We start from the raw sequence: 14543 nt of genomic DNA on the forward strand, positions 1-14543 counted from the left end.
GTACGTATTGCTTTAAGCAGCTAAAATTTGGGGGTAATTTGTTACTTGATAATAGATAACTCATACAGATTTTTTTTCTTTTTCTTTTTCTTTTTTTTGGTCCACTTGCATGCTCTTGGGAATTGTGTGTTCACACTGTGTCCATTTTTGATTGTGCCGTTAAGAAAAATTATGTATTCTTTACATATAAAATATACATTAATCCTTTGTCATATGTGTTGCACTTATTTTTTCAGTTTATTGAATGTTTTTTAAACTTTACGGTCTTTGGTTTACATTAATTTTAAATCTTTATCTACTCTAATGTAGTATAATCTTTCCCCTAATGTCTTTGACATTTGTTTTTTGTAATAAGACTTTGTCTGCTTTAAGGTTTTGTAGCTCTGTTTCTTCCTAGAGCTTTTTACTATACATGGAATTCACTTTTAAAATGAATTTTACTTTTCTTTCAGATGGAGAGCCAGTTATCCATAAACTATTCATTACACCCTTTAATTATTCTATTTTTAACATTTATTAAAACTTTACTCTTTAAATACTGATTAAAACTATTTAAACATTCAGCTATTTATTGAATAGCTTATTTTTTTACCCTCACAGCTTTGAAATACCATTGTTGTTTCATATTATGTTCCCATCTATTAAGGGATTTATTTCTGAGCTATCTGGTTCCCTTCTTCATTTGTCTAATTTTGCTCCAGGATTATACTGGTTTAAATACTATGGCTTTATAGTATGTTCTAACATCCTGTAGATTAACTTATCCCTTTTTTTATTGTTGTTGTTGTTCAAACATGCCCTGGCTATTCATTTTTCAAACAATCTTGTCACGTTTCTTAGCTGGTTGGGCATTTGATTGTATTAACTTTATAACTTGTTTTGGTGAAAACTTACCCAAGAAAATAAAAAAATATTGATCCTTCCCATTCAGAAACATGATAAAACTATTTTCAGATTTTCTTTTGTGTCCTTTCATGTTTTTTTAGTTTTCTTCATATGGGTCTTGCACATTTGTTAAGTTTATCTTTAGAAATTTTATAAGTTTTTAATATGTCATTAATGAAATCTTTTGGTTTTCCCCGTTATTTTCTAATTGGTTAATGTTGTTGTGTAAGCAAGCTATTGAATATGAAATCTATTGATATGTATATGATGATTTAATATCTGGCACCTTATGAAACTCTTTTATTAGTTCTAATAAGTTTTTAGTTGATTCTGTTCTATGTAGATCATTTCATCTACAAGTAACCTTAGTTTTATATCTTCCTATCCAATATCTATACCTCTTATTTATTTTACTTGTCTTGTTGCATTGGCTAGGGCCTCCAGCAGAATGTCAAACAATACTTGTGATAAAGTTATGGACACTATTCTTATGCTTCCTTATATGATGTTGAATAGGATATTTGCTATAGTGTTGTGGTAACCTTTATCAAGTTAAAGATGGTTCTTGGTATTTCCAGCCTGTTAAGAATTATTAGGAAGAGGTGTACTGATTTAGTAATGTTGTTTCAAATTTTATTTTCATTAAAAAAAATTTTTTTATTCAAACAGAAAGTCACAAAAATTATAGTCATCTTCATCAGTTCACTCAGTCCCATGTAATTAATTTTTTTAATCTTGATCTTTTGTTAGCACTTTTATGAATTCATCAGTTTTCCATTAGAGTTCTGAAAATGCTTATTCATTCAGTTCAGCAGTATAGTCAGTTACCAGAAACCTGTACTTGTCGGAGTCTTTTCTATGAATTCCTTGAAGATGAAACTCTTTTATAGGAACATTTTTGCAAAAGCATCAGAGTACACCTAGAACTGTCTGTAAATGACAAAAGACTTAAAAATGACCACGGCTAAAGATTTGATGAAAGTTCATAATAACACAATTGACAATGAAATGTAGTTATTTCTGAGATATACATTTTAAAGTAATAACTAGAATTATGACTTATAACATTATACCAGAACATATAAGATTTTTAGAAATTTCATGTAATGTCTGAAACATTTATATTAACATATTTCCATACAAATAACCCAAAGAAAGTTTAGTATGTCAAAATTTATTTTCATACTCATTCATTTTGGTTCCTTTCTAATCTGACAATGTTGAGAAATATGGCAACAGATTCCCTAATGTTTAACCATCTTTATATTACTGGGATAAATCTTGTTTGGTCATGATATGTTAGTCTTATAACTGAATGTTGAATATGTAATATATTCTAGATAGATTTTGGTCAAGACTTCTAATATAAGTTGGTATTTAAAGCAGTTTATCATTAAGTTTGCTAAAATATACTTCTGCCCAACACTAGGTAAATGTGGTATTTTTAGTGTAGGGATTTCATACCCAGATTCCAGCAGAATTTTGTTATTTTTCTTATGTAATTTTCTGGCCTTTATTAACAGATACTAACTGTTCAACTGCTTACATGTGTACTTGCCATGTATTTTTATTAATGTTCTGAGAAGATATTTAGTTCACCTGTCACAGATTATAGAGTCATACTAAAAGATATGTAAGAACATCACAATAATACATTTGCCATGTTCTCTTACTTTAGTGCTATTCTCTTCTTTCCTTTACAGTGGTTACCCACAGAACTTGATTAGAAATTTAGCTCTTCTAATTATTAGCTAGTAATTTCATAGTTATTTATCCTCTCTGAGCTTTAATTATGCCATATGAAATAACAAATTATAACAATTATAGCTGCGCTGATAGACCCTCAAGAACACACCCACATATCGAGAGCTTGTATATATTTTCAGCAAGGCAAAATTAAATTATACTCAGCTATTAGTAGAAGACAGCAAAAAAGGAAGAAAAAAAATGGATTCATTTGGACCACCTGTCACATCTTCTTGGACCCATACATTTCTGACTCTTAAATCCAATGGGTAAATAGGTGAGCCAAGCCAGACAAAAATATATATGGCAGGCTACTAGTACTGGCTGTTGTGGAAGGATCGTATAAAAAGCATATTAAAAGCTTGATCAGCAAGCTGTAGCTCAAGGATTTTATGATTACATAATCCTGGTTTACATTACACTCTGAGACTTTAATAACCTGTTTCAACCAATCCTGAAATTGTTTGGAGGGTCTTCGGCCATAGGAACACTACTTCTTAGTCCTTGAAAGCCCTACTGTACATAACACTTCCTCATGGGGTTGTTATGAAGCTTAAATGAGACATGGGATGTAATAACATCTGGCATGGTACCTGCTGGTTTTGTAAAGATGAGTATTTAAATGCTTATATAAAGCTTTAACAAAAAATGTGCCTGGCAATATGCCAAAAAGAGGATAAAAAATAATTTTTTTAAAGTACTTTCTCTAGAATCTAGGGGTGAGGCAGATAAATACATGGCACAGTACCGTGTGATAGTCACCAGAGGCTTAAGGGAACTTACTAACCAGGCTCGGAACTGACACAGCATGGAGCCCACAGAGCTGTTTGGTTACATCTGGAGGTGCTGGCCAGTGGAAGAAAAGAGAAAGGCTAGTCTGGTTATAGGGCACAGCCTATTCTGAGGCATGGTGTTCTGACAGGCGGACACACCCTGGAGCTGCAAATGTGTGGTGAGGAGGTGGGGTCTTCACCTGAGGTTACTGTAGAGGGCTTTGCAAGGTCCACATCAGGCAAGTTCTTAAAGCAAAGGGCCTGATTATTCCTCTTTTGCATGACTAAGGTCTCATCATAAACTTAAGAGTTTCAAGTTGAAATGCCCCCTGGCCTCAAGGGCAAACTGACGTAGTCACAGCTGTTTACTTGCAGCCCAAGAAACTTGCTATACAAGTCACCTTCAAGTTTCTGTTCTGCCCTGTGCTCTAACCTAAGGAAGAAACTCGGAGTTCGCAAATGTAACCTGATAACCAAATTTCCTCATTGGAACACTTCATATTTTAGGTATTTTCAGGTTGTTATGTTCTGGCCTGAGGGGCAGATTCCAGCCCTCACCTTTCTTTCTTCTTTCTTTCTTCCCCGCACCCCCGTCTTCTATTTTTATCTTGTAGTTAAAAAGCCCTATACAGGCAGGATTTTAGAAATGGAGCACCGGAATGTTTGTCTCAGTGAGCAGCCGACTTTCGGGCTCTGTATTATAGCATCATTCCCAGGTTCGACGGCTAACTCAGAAGGAGACGCTGACCCTGGAATCGAAGGGAAACAGTTAAGTCTTGGTAGAAGTAGTGCAGGGTTCGCTGCTGTTCGTGCCAGCCGAGTGTTAAGGCGAAAATTCAACCAATCAAAAGCAAAATGAAGAGGCTCCATGCTTTTCTACTCCTTGCTGTCTGGCGATCTGTTAAGGGTGGTGTCTTGCAAATTGCAAGCCTAGCGCACGCTCGAGCCTCAGGGCAGGGAGCGTCGGGGTGCGGCCCTGTCCCCGGCGCGGTGGCGCGCACACCCCTTTTCTGCAGACTCACAGGTTTCCAGGCCCCGCCTCCTCCGGGCCCAGCTGATCTCTGCCGCCCTTTGGGCCTGAAACCCAGGAGCCCAGAGCCCCGCGCCCTCGGCTCCCGGCCCCCGGCTCCGGCCCCGGGTCCGCCCAGAGAGCGGCAGGCTACAGAGTCCCCACGCCCTCGGCTGCCGGCCCTCGGCTCCCGCCCCTGCCCCGCTCCGCGCACTCTCTGGGTCCCGTGGGCTCCGGGAAGGGGGGTGGGGCGGCTGGGCCGGGGGCGGGGCGGCGGCCGCGGCCGTGAGCCCGCCCCCTGCTCGCCCTCCGCTGGCCGGCTGGCGCGAGCATGGAGGTCTACATCCCGTCCTTTCGCTATGAGGAGAGTGACCTGGAGCGGGGATACACGGTAGGCGCCGGCCGCGGCGGGACAGGGCCCCGCGAGCCAGGCCTGCGGCTGCTGAGTCCGGAAGGTTCCTCCGGCAGCCGCCGCCCCTGCGCGGGGTTGAGGGGTGGGGTCCCTTCGCTCCCCTCCCTTTCCCTCCCCTCCTCGGGCCCACTGAGAAGGCTGCGCCCCGGCGCGGTTGTCAAGGAAACAGGAGCCCCCTCCCTGGCGCGGCGGCGGGCGCTCGGGGTGCCCCGGTTTGGTCCCTTCCCCCTCCCCGCCCGGCTCCCGGCCTCCAGCTAGGAGCGCCGGGAGTCGTGTCCTCGGACGCGGCGCTCGCCATTCTCCCCGCCGCCAGCCCTCTGGAGCCCGGGATGGGCTGCGTTCGTTTCTGGCACAGCTGCTCCTCTGTCCAGACAGAAGTGTCTTTGCGGGCAGGTTGATGTTGGTTTCCAAGTTACGTAGGGATTCATTCAGATGGAAAATACGCTAATTAAAAACAAAATCATCATTTGTAGAATTTATTAGCCAAAGCAAACACATGTGTTGCTTTTAGATGATTCCCAAAGTTTTTTTCTAGTTATGCAGTGCCATGAAATGGCAAAAATCAGGTACTCACTGAGCACCTGTTCCATACTTAGAACTGTGGTCTCTGAAGAATGAGAAACAGGATCCCTGCTTTCAAGAGTGGAGGAGTGGCAGGGAGGGCAGGGACCAGGGCCTGGAACCTTCGGGTAATAAGTTTAGTAAATGAACTGTAGGTAGTTGATTTCCCAGCGAACTTAGACATCTTCATCTAGACAGTCATTGCTAGAGGGAGAAATGCCTCAGCCTGGGATAGACCTTGGAAAATTTTATTTCCATTTAAAGAACAGGTAGGCTTTGGGGAAAATTGCACAGGGCACTCTAAAGGATTGTTATTTTATTCACTTATTCACTTGTTATTTAATTCACCCACTTGCTAAACTCCAGTTACATTAGTTTGGCAGAGAAGTATTTTAATCTCTCTCTTCTCTAAAGATTATTGGGTTTTGGTGACAACTTATTTGGAACCTTGTGTTTTTATAGCGAGGATTAAATCACCCTCTCAAAGGAATTTTTAGAATTGAGTAGTGATTAAAAAAAAAAGTCCAAGGAGTATGTGGGTTTCTAGAATTACGTAGACTACTGGGTCCATGTATCCCAAAACAAGTTCTCAAAGTGCCTTCCCTTGGGGGAAGAGGGGGACTTCAACCAAGGAAGAGCTGAGCTCCCTGGCCGTTATTTATATAAATAAATGAGTCATGAAATTGATTAAATATACTGTATCTTACTTCAAAAAAAGGGGTGGAGGGGCTTCCCTGGTGGCGCAGTGGTTGAGAGTCCGCCTGCCGATGCAGGGGACACGGGTTCGTGCCCCGGTCTGGGAAGATCCCACGTGCTGCGGAGCGGCTAGGCCCGTGAGCCATGGCCACTGAGCCTGCGCTTCTGGAGCCTGTGCTCCGCAACGGGAGAGGCCACAACAGTGAGAGGCCCGCGTACTGCAAAAAAAAAAAAAAAAAAAAAGGGTGGAGGAATGACCTTAAATTTGAACCTATTCAAGTCTTTTTCCTTAAGCCTAAAACCTTGGTTGTCTTTCCTTCTTTCAGGTGTCTCACCTCTCCCATCAGCATCAACAGTCATGGAGGGCTTTCCATCTTTAGGGCATTCTTTTAGCACCTGGAGATAAACAGGCTGCTTGTCAGGGGCCTTGGTCTCAGTAGTCCAAGCTAAAAGTTAATTACCTCCCCAAATAAGCACTTAGGTGGATCAAAATGATTGGTTTTTTCTATTAGAGTACCTGTGTTTTAACCCAAGTTTTCCTATTTCTTTTTATTACTTGTGTTATGGCCAGCCATATGCCACACTCCAGGTTTTGAATTAAACTGATTTGGAAGGAGCCTTTTTCTTGGTAAACTTGGTAGGTAGAAGATTGCTTATGTGAGGAGAGTTTGTGTGCTTTTTGAAAATTTACTTTAAAAAAATCCTAATTTATGTACGTTGGTAACCATTTGTTAAGATACTTCTGCGAGTGATTTTTTTCCTTTGTGAGTTTGTGAAGCAGATACCTTCTACCCTTGGCCAGAAGTTTTGGAATTGTACAGCAGTTTATTCATTCAGCAAACATTAACCGAGTGCCTGCTATGTGTCTGTATTCTGGGTGCTGGGAAGGTAGCATCGCATAATATTTCATCTTTTTAGAAAAACCCAGAATTTAAAAATATCATCTCAGCTCCCTAAACAAGAAACTGGTAAAATAATGTATACTTTAGTGTAAAAAGTACCTTTCTACTTTAGTGATTGTGTTTCAAATTTAAGAAATATTAAACTGCATTCTAACAAATTCAATGATAGGAAATTTAAAGTACAGAATGATTTTTCCTCCTCCTTGTCCCATGCCCTTAGGGATAACGCATAGGGGTGCTTTCTTAGAGACTTTCCCCCCTATGCTATGAAAACATGTTTTTTTCTTTTTTAGAATAAATAGCAGGATTTCACTATAGCTGTCATTGTACAGCTTATGGATATCTTTCTGTGCCAATACGGATAGGTCTCTCTCCTTCTTACTGGTAGCAAAGGGATCTTCCGCAGAAGGAATGCACCATAATTTGTTAACACAGATCTCTGTTGGTGGCCATTGACATTTGCTTTTAGTTTTTGGCAACTATGCCAAATGTTGAAATAAGATATCCCTGTACATGCTTTTTATGCCTACTACTAGGATTGCTGTAGAACATTAACTAGAAGTGGTACTTCTGGGCCTTCTAAGTTTTTATCAGTATTGCTCAATTGTTATTCAAAAAGCTTATACGAAGTTATGCTTTATGTATGAAGTAATTTACCTTTGAAGAGTGAATATTTGCCCTTTGAGCATTTAAACATTACCGTGGGCCTGCACTGTGTTAGGTGGGGAATTGAAAGGTGGAAGTATGTTGTTGCTGTCCTTAGGGACCCTCAGCCCGTGCAGCAGGGGTCGGGGGTGGGGGGAAGGGTTAGAGCGCTCTGATGTCAGCTGGAGTCCTGAGGAGGAACAGGGCCGTGGCCGTTCAGCTCTGCCTTAGGGTGATGTGCTCTGGGTGGGGGGGAAGGGGTGCTCAGGAATGCTGACATTTGAAATCTGAAGAGAATTTTGCTGGGATTGTGAATTTCAAAAAGAGGAAGTGCGGGGCAAAATTTCATCTCAGGAAAAAGGCATGTTAAACGCCCAGATTCACCAAAAAACAAACCACACCAAACAAAAAAAGGGCCACTTCTAAATCATTTTAGTTTACAAAGAAGCAGGAAAGGATACTGTAACAAAATGCAGGTGAACCCTTCCCACCCTACCCCTACCCCCCACAGTGTATTTGTTTAATATCTGTTCCCCTGCTAGGCTGTAAGCTCCTTGAGGCTAGGACAGTGTCACTCGCCACTGCTGTTTCCTTGTACAGGGCTTATCACATAGTGAAAATTCACTACATGTGTGCTGAATAAATAATGAATGAGTCTTCTAATAGAAGAAAGTCAGAAGCACAGTGATCCTGAGGCGTGAAGCAGCTCAGTGAGTTGGACTGGGGTTGTGCAGTGATTCCTGACAGAGAGAGGTGTGGAGAGACCAGATGGCTAGCCTTGAGAGCTCTAAAGGGGTATGGACTTCAGCTTCAGACAGTGGGAAGTCGCTGGAGTTTTAAGGAAGGAAGTAACATGATTAGCTTTGCATTTAGAAAGATGACCCTGGAGCATTAATCATGTAGGAGATGCAAAATGACCAGAAATGAGAGAATGAGGGCTGAACTAAGGCAACTGGGAAAGGAAAGGGGAGGACTTAACAGGAATCTCCAGGGTCTGGTGACCAGATGTGAGGCAACAGGGTGACTCCCGTGAGTATTGGGTGCCAGTGACAAAAAAAAACCTGACATGTGGGCAGTTTCATTTGGGGGCCTGCTGAGTTTTTTGTGGCAGATGAGGCCATTTCATTTTGGAGTTCAGGATACATAGAGAGGTCTGGGTGAGGGGTGTGAGGCAGGAAGAGAAAGAGCAGTAGGTGCTTTATAAGAAGGAAAGTGCTAGATATGGCTCACTGGCCTTGTCAGGTGGGGATGGAGAACAGTCCACTGGACATGAAAGGAAGCAGGTCCTGGGTGCCAGTATAGGTTAGTATTTATATTTTCCATTTTCAGATAACATGGTTGGTAAAAACAAAACAAAACTAGAATTACCATTCATGTAACACCATAAAAGTTGGAAGGTATTAGATTTCATTTTCCGTAGCTGTAAAAATCGAGGCATTCAATTAGATAGATTTTCAAGTCCATTTTTTTTTTTTTTTTTTTTTTTTTGCGGTACGCCGGCCTCTCACTGCTGTGGCCTCTCCCGTTGCGGAGCACAGCCTCCGGACGCGCAGGCTCAGCGGCCTTGGCTCACGGGCCCAGCCACTCCGCGCCATGTGGGATCTTCCCGGACCGGGACATGAACCCGTGTCCCCTGCATCAGCAGGCGGACTTTCAAGTACTGCGCCACCGGGGAAGCCCTTCAAGTCCATTTTAACTGTATGTGTGTGACTGAGTGTGTTGTGTTTATACAAATATGTCTTTTTCTTGAGATCTGGACTCTTTCACTGATTTACTTTATATCATGCTTTTCAACAGATAAGGCAGCTCCATATATACACGATCATAATATTGAGATATGCAGGGATAATTATCAGTTTAATATTTTCTGGATTAAAATACACAAATAGAACAATATAATGAACCACCATTTACCCATTACTCACCTTCAATATTTTACAATACTTATTTCGTTCACCACCCTTCATTCTTCCATTAAAAAAAAAATTCTGGAGTATTTTAAAGCAAATCCAAAATAAAATTTCACCTGTAAACATTTTACTGTGAATATCTGACAGGCAAAGACTTTTTAAAGAAACATAACCAAAATGTAAATACTACCACAAGGTTAGCAAAACCTTAATATCATCCCAATTCTTAGTTGTTTTTGTTGTTTTTAACATAACTGTAGTGCACATATTGCCTTGGAATTAACAGTGGTCTGTGGGAAATATTATTATTGCCATTTTATATTTGTGAGAATGACACTGGTAAGATCAAGGGGGCCTGGCCACTTCCACTTTCTGTTGACTTTCATCCTCAGAGTAGCTTCCACCTGGTGACGAAATGGTAACATATTGCAGATTTAAAAAAAAATCATATTCTACAAAATCCAGAGGAAGAGAGGGTGTTTCTTCAGAGCAAGGACACTTTTCTTCCTTCATATCTCATTATCCCTAGTTAGTTCCTCAACCAATGCAGTTGCCAGAGGAATTCTGTGTGCTGATTGGCTGCCTTCACCATGATTTGTGTAATCACTGTGGCAAGGATAAGTTAACCAGATGGAGTGAGAATAGTTAGGGGGCATCCCTGGAGCTAGGAATGCGGTCAGTCCGTTCCTGCCACCTAACCCTGTAGACACCGCAGTGGGAGAAGTTCAGAAGGATAGCAAGACCACAGTGCCCGCAACGATTATCTTCCCTTTATAAACATGATACAGGAGGCCTTTGTGTAACAAGGACGTAGCTGGCACAGTGCCTCACACGTGGTAAACTCACAGCATAGGCGAACATTAAACGTGTGTTGAGTGATTAAGTCAGGCATGTGTAAGATACGTTCCTTACCCTTAAAGACAAGAAATACAGTTTGAAAATATTCTTGAACATAAACAGAATGCTACATTCACTTGAAAATCAAACATTTTACAAGAGGATTGAATTTTGAAGATACGGTGCTTAGAAATTGATCTATTCTTTTAAAATAAACTTTGGATTTTAAAATAATTTTAGATTTGCAGAAAAGTTGAAAAATTAGTACCAACAGTTCCGTGTACCCCTCACCCAGTTCCGCTGTTACCATCATCCGTTACCATGGTAATGTCAAAATAAGGAAACTAGCATTGGTAACTTGTTATTAACTAAGCTCCAGACTTTTTGGATTTCACCAATTTTTCCACTAACGTGCTTTTTCTGTTCCAGGATCTCATCCAGGGTACCACATTGTATTTAGTTTCATCTGCTTTGATGTGATACTAAGTAGTCCAAGTTGTAGTACACTGTCTCTCAAAAATGAGACAGGCATGTTATTAGATATGAACCTGTACAGATTAAATCAAATTTTGATTATTTCTGATGCTTCCTTGGAAAGTTTTGCCACTTGGCAAAACCCTATTTATAATATTATACCAGTTTATGACAGAAGCTGACACAGCCTCACAATGAAAAGCACAGGCTGTGGATGGACTCATACTGTCTGCCTCAAATCTTGCCTGCAGCATTTAGCCTGAAGCCAGACTTTGGGCAAGCTACTTAATCTTCCTGTGTCTTTTTTTCCTCATCTGTAAAAGAGGATACTAGTACAGACATACCTCAGAGATATTTCGAGTTCAGTTCCAGACCACTGCTTATTGCAATAGAGAGAGTCACACAAATTTTTTGGTTTCCCAGAGCTATAAAAGTTATGTTTACACTATACTGTAGTCTATTAAGTGAGCAGTCTCATTATGTCTAAAAAAAAAAAATTTACATAGCTTAATTAAAAAATACCTTATTGGGGCTTCCCTGGTGGTGCAGTGGTTGAGAGTCCGCCTGCCGATGCAGGGGACACGGGTTCGTGCCCCGGTCCGGGAGGATCCCACATGCCGCGGAGCGGCTGGGCCCGTGAGCCATGGCTGCTGAGCCTGCGTGTCCGGAGCCTGTGCTCCACAACGGGAGAGGCCACAACAGTGAGAGGCCCGCGTACCGCAAAAAAAAAATAAAAGAAAAAGAAAAAGAAAAAAACCTTACTGCTAAAAGATGCTAACCATCATCAGAGCCTTCAGTGAGTCGTAATCTTTATGCTGGCTGAGAGTCTTGCCTTGACGTTGATGTCTGCTGACTGATCAGGGTGATAGTTGCCGAAGGTTGTGGTGCTGTGGCTATTTCTTAAAATAAGACAACGGTGAAATTTGCTGCACTGATGGATTCTTCCTTTCATGAATGGTTTCTCTGCAGCATGCAATGCTGTTTGATAGCATTTTACCCACAGAACTTCTTTCAAAATTGGAGTCAGTCCTCTCACACCCTGTTGCTGCTTTATCATCTCACTTTATGTTATATTCTAAATCCGTTGTTGTCATTTCAACAGTCTTCACCAGTAGATTCCATCTCAAGAAACCACTTTCTTTGCTCATAAGAAGCAACTCCTCATCCACTGATGTTTCATCATGAGATTGCAGCAATTCAGTTGCATCTTCAGGCTCCACTTCTAGTTCTAGTTCTCTTGCTGTTTCTAACACATCTGCAGTGAACTCCTCCACTGAAGTCTTGGACCTCTCAAAGTCATCCATGAAGGGTTGGAATCAACTTCTTCCAAACATCTGGTAATGTTGCTATTTTGACCTCTTCCCATGAATCATGAATGTCCTTAATGGCATGTAGAATGGTGAATCCGTTCCAGAAGGTTTTCAATTTACTTTGCCCTGATACATCAGAGGAATCACCATCTGTGGCAGCTATAGCCTTCTGAAATGTATTTCTTAAGAAATAAGACTTGAAATTTGAAACTAGTCCTTAATCCATGGCACAGGCTATGGACAGATGTTGTCTTAGCAGGCATGAAAACAATATGAATCTCGTTGTACATCTTCATCAGAGCTTTTGGGTGACCAGGTGCATTGTCAATGACTAGTCATATTTTGAAGGGAAATTTTTTTTTCTGAGCAGTAGGTCTCAACAGTGGGCTTAAAATATTCAGTAAGCCATGTTGTCAACAGATGTGCTGTCATCTAGGCTTTGATATTCCATTTAGAGAGCACAGGCAGAGTAGATTTAGCATAATTCTTAAGGGCCCTAGGATTTTTGGAATGGTGAATGAGCACTGGCTTTAGCTTCAGTCACCAGCTGCATTAGCCCCTAACAAGAGGGTCAGCCTGTCCTTTGAAGCTTTGAAGCCAGGCATTGACTTCTCTTCTCTAGCTATGAAAAGTCCTAGATGACATCTTCCAAGAAAAGGCTGTTGCATCTACATTGAAAATCTGTTGTGTAGCGTAGCCACCTTCATTCATTATCTTAGCTAGATCTTCTGGATAACTTGTTGCAGATTCTACCTACATCACCATTTGCTGCTTCACCTTGCGCTTTGATGTTATGGAGACGGCTTCTTTCCTTAAACCTCATGAACCAAACACTGCTAGCTTCAAACTTTTATTCTGCAGCTGCCTCACCTCTCTCAGCCTTCACAGAATTGAAGAGAGTTAGGGACTTGTTTGAATTAGGCTTTGGCTTAAGAGAATGTTGTGGCTGGTTTGATCTTCTATCCAGACCACTAAATCTTTCTCCATATCAGCAATAAGGCTGTTTCACTTTTTACCATTCATGTGTTCACTGCAGTAGCACTTTTAATTTCCTTCCAGAACTTGTCCATTCACAACTTGGTTAACTGTTTGGTGCAAGAGGTCTAGCTTTTAGCTTATCTTGGCTTTCAGCATGCCTTCCTCACTAAGCTTAATCATTTCTAGTTTTTGATTTAAAGTGAGAGATATGCGACTCTTCCTGTCATTTGAACACTCAGAGGCCAGTGTAGTGTTATTAATTGGCCTAATTTCAATATTGTTGTGTCTCAGGGAATAGGAAGGCCCAAGGAGAAGGAGAGAGATGGTGAGTGGTCAGTTTGTGGAGCAGTCAGAACACACACAACATTTATCGATTAAATTTGCTGTCTTATATGGACACAGTTTCTGGTGCCCCAAAACAATTACGATAGTAACATCAAAGATCAGTAATCACAAGATCACCATAACAAACATAATAATAATGGAAAAGTTGGAAATATTGCAAGAATTACCAAAATGTTACACAGAGACATGAAGTGAACAAATGCTGTTGGAAAAATGGTGCTAATAGACTTGTTCCACGTAGGGTTGCCACAGACCTTCAATTTGTAAGAAATGCAATATCTGCAAAGTGTAATAAAGGGAAGTGCAATAAAATGAGGTCTGCCTGTAACTACCTTATAGGATGGTCTAAGGATGAAGTGAGAGAATCCTTACAAAGTGCAAGGAATGGTGTCTCTAGTTATATTCGTGATTTATTCATATTATTTCAAGTAGGGACTGCCTTGAAGTTTACTTTTTTTTTTAAGTTCTGTAATGTGAATTAATAATGTAAACCAAAGTCCAGGATAAATATTTGTGCTATGTAAGATAAACTCTTTGCAGAGACTTTGAAGTACTACAGAAGCAACGATTACATTTAACCAACTTGTATTCTTATTACAACTTTCGTCAGTTCAATTCAGGTTTAGTTTTCTAGCCCTATTTACTACATATTTTTCTCCTTCAAAATCACAGAGACTAGTATGTTTATATAAATGATTGGGATGTATTACAGCGGGCATGGAGATACATATTTCCCACCTTCTCCGTTCTCTTCCATCCCCCACTGCATCTCTCCAAAACAAGCAAATCATTGGGCTCATACCTTGTATTCTTATGCTAGTTTTCCAGGTACTCATTCAGGTTTTTAATGCAATTTCCTGTTATTTTGCTTTGTATTTGTCTGTTCAGTTTTAATTTTCAATTGTTGTCTTGCTCACCCTCCCTTTTAAAAGTAATCACTTATTATGGAAAATTTCAACATCTCCAGCACTGCAGAGAATAGTGACCTTTTTACTCAGCTTTTTTTTTTTTTTTAATTTTTAAAAATTTATTTTATTTATTTTTGGCTGCATTGGGTCTT

At 40.6% G+C, this 14543-nt stretch overlaps 1 protein-coding gene across 2 annotated transcripts in view; it reads left to right on the forward strand.

The window, feature by feature from the left end:
• Positions 1 to 4482: 4482 nt before the first annotated feature.
• SNX24 (sorting nexin 24) overlaps positions 4483 to 14543 on the forward strand; it is a 171767-nt gene continuing 161706 nt past the window's right edge. The window contains exon 1 of one of the 2 annotated variants that reach the window (XM_060091893.1): positions 4483 to 4804. In XM_060091893.1, coding sequence (XP_059947876.1) covers positions 4745 to 4804 — 60 coding nt within the window. In that variant the 5' untranslated portion in view covers positions 4483 to 4744. The remainder of the gene's footprint in view (positions 4805 to 14543) is intronic. The other variant, XM_060091892.1, reaches the window with a different exon arrangement.

The sequence above is a fragment of the Mesoplodon densirostris genome, chromosome 3, assembly GCF_025265405.1.
Source record: "Mesoplodon densirostris isolate mMesDen1 chromosome 3, mMesDen1 primary haplotype, whole genome shotgun sequence".
Taxonomy (NCBI): domain Eukaryota; kingdom Metazoa; phylum Chordata; class Mammalia; order Artiodactyla; family Ziphiidae; genus Mesoplodon; species Mesoplodon densirostris.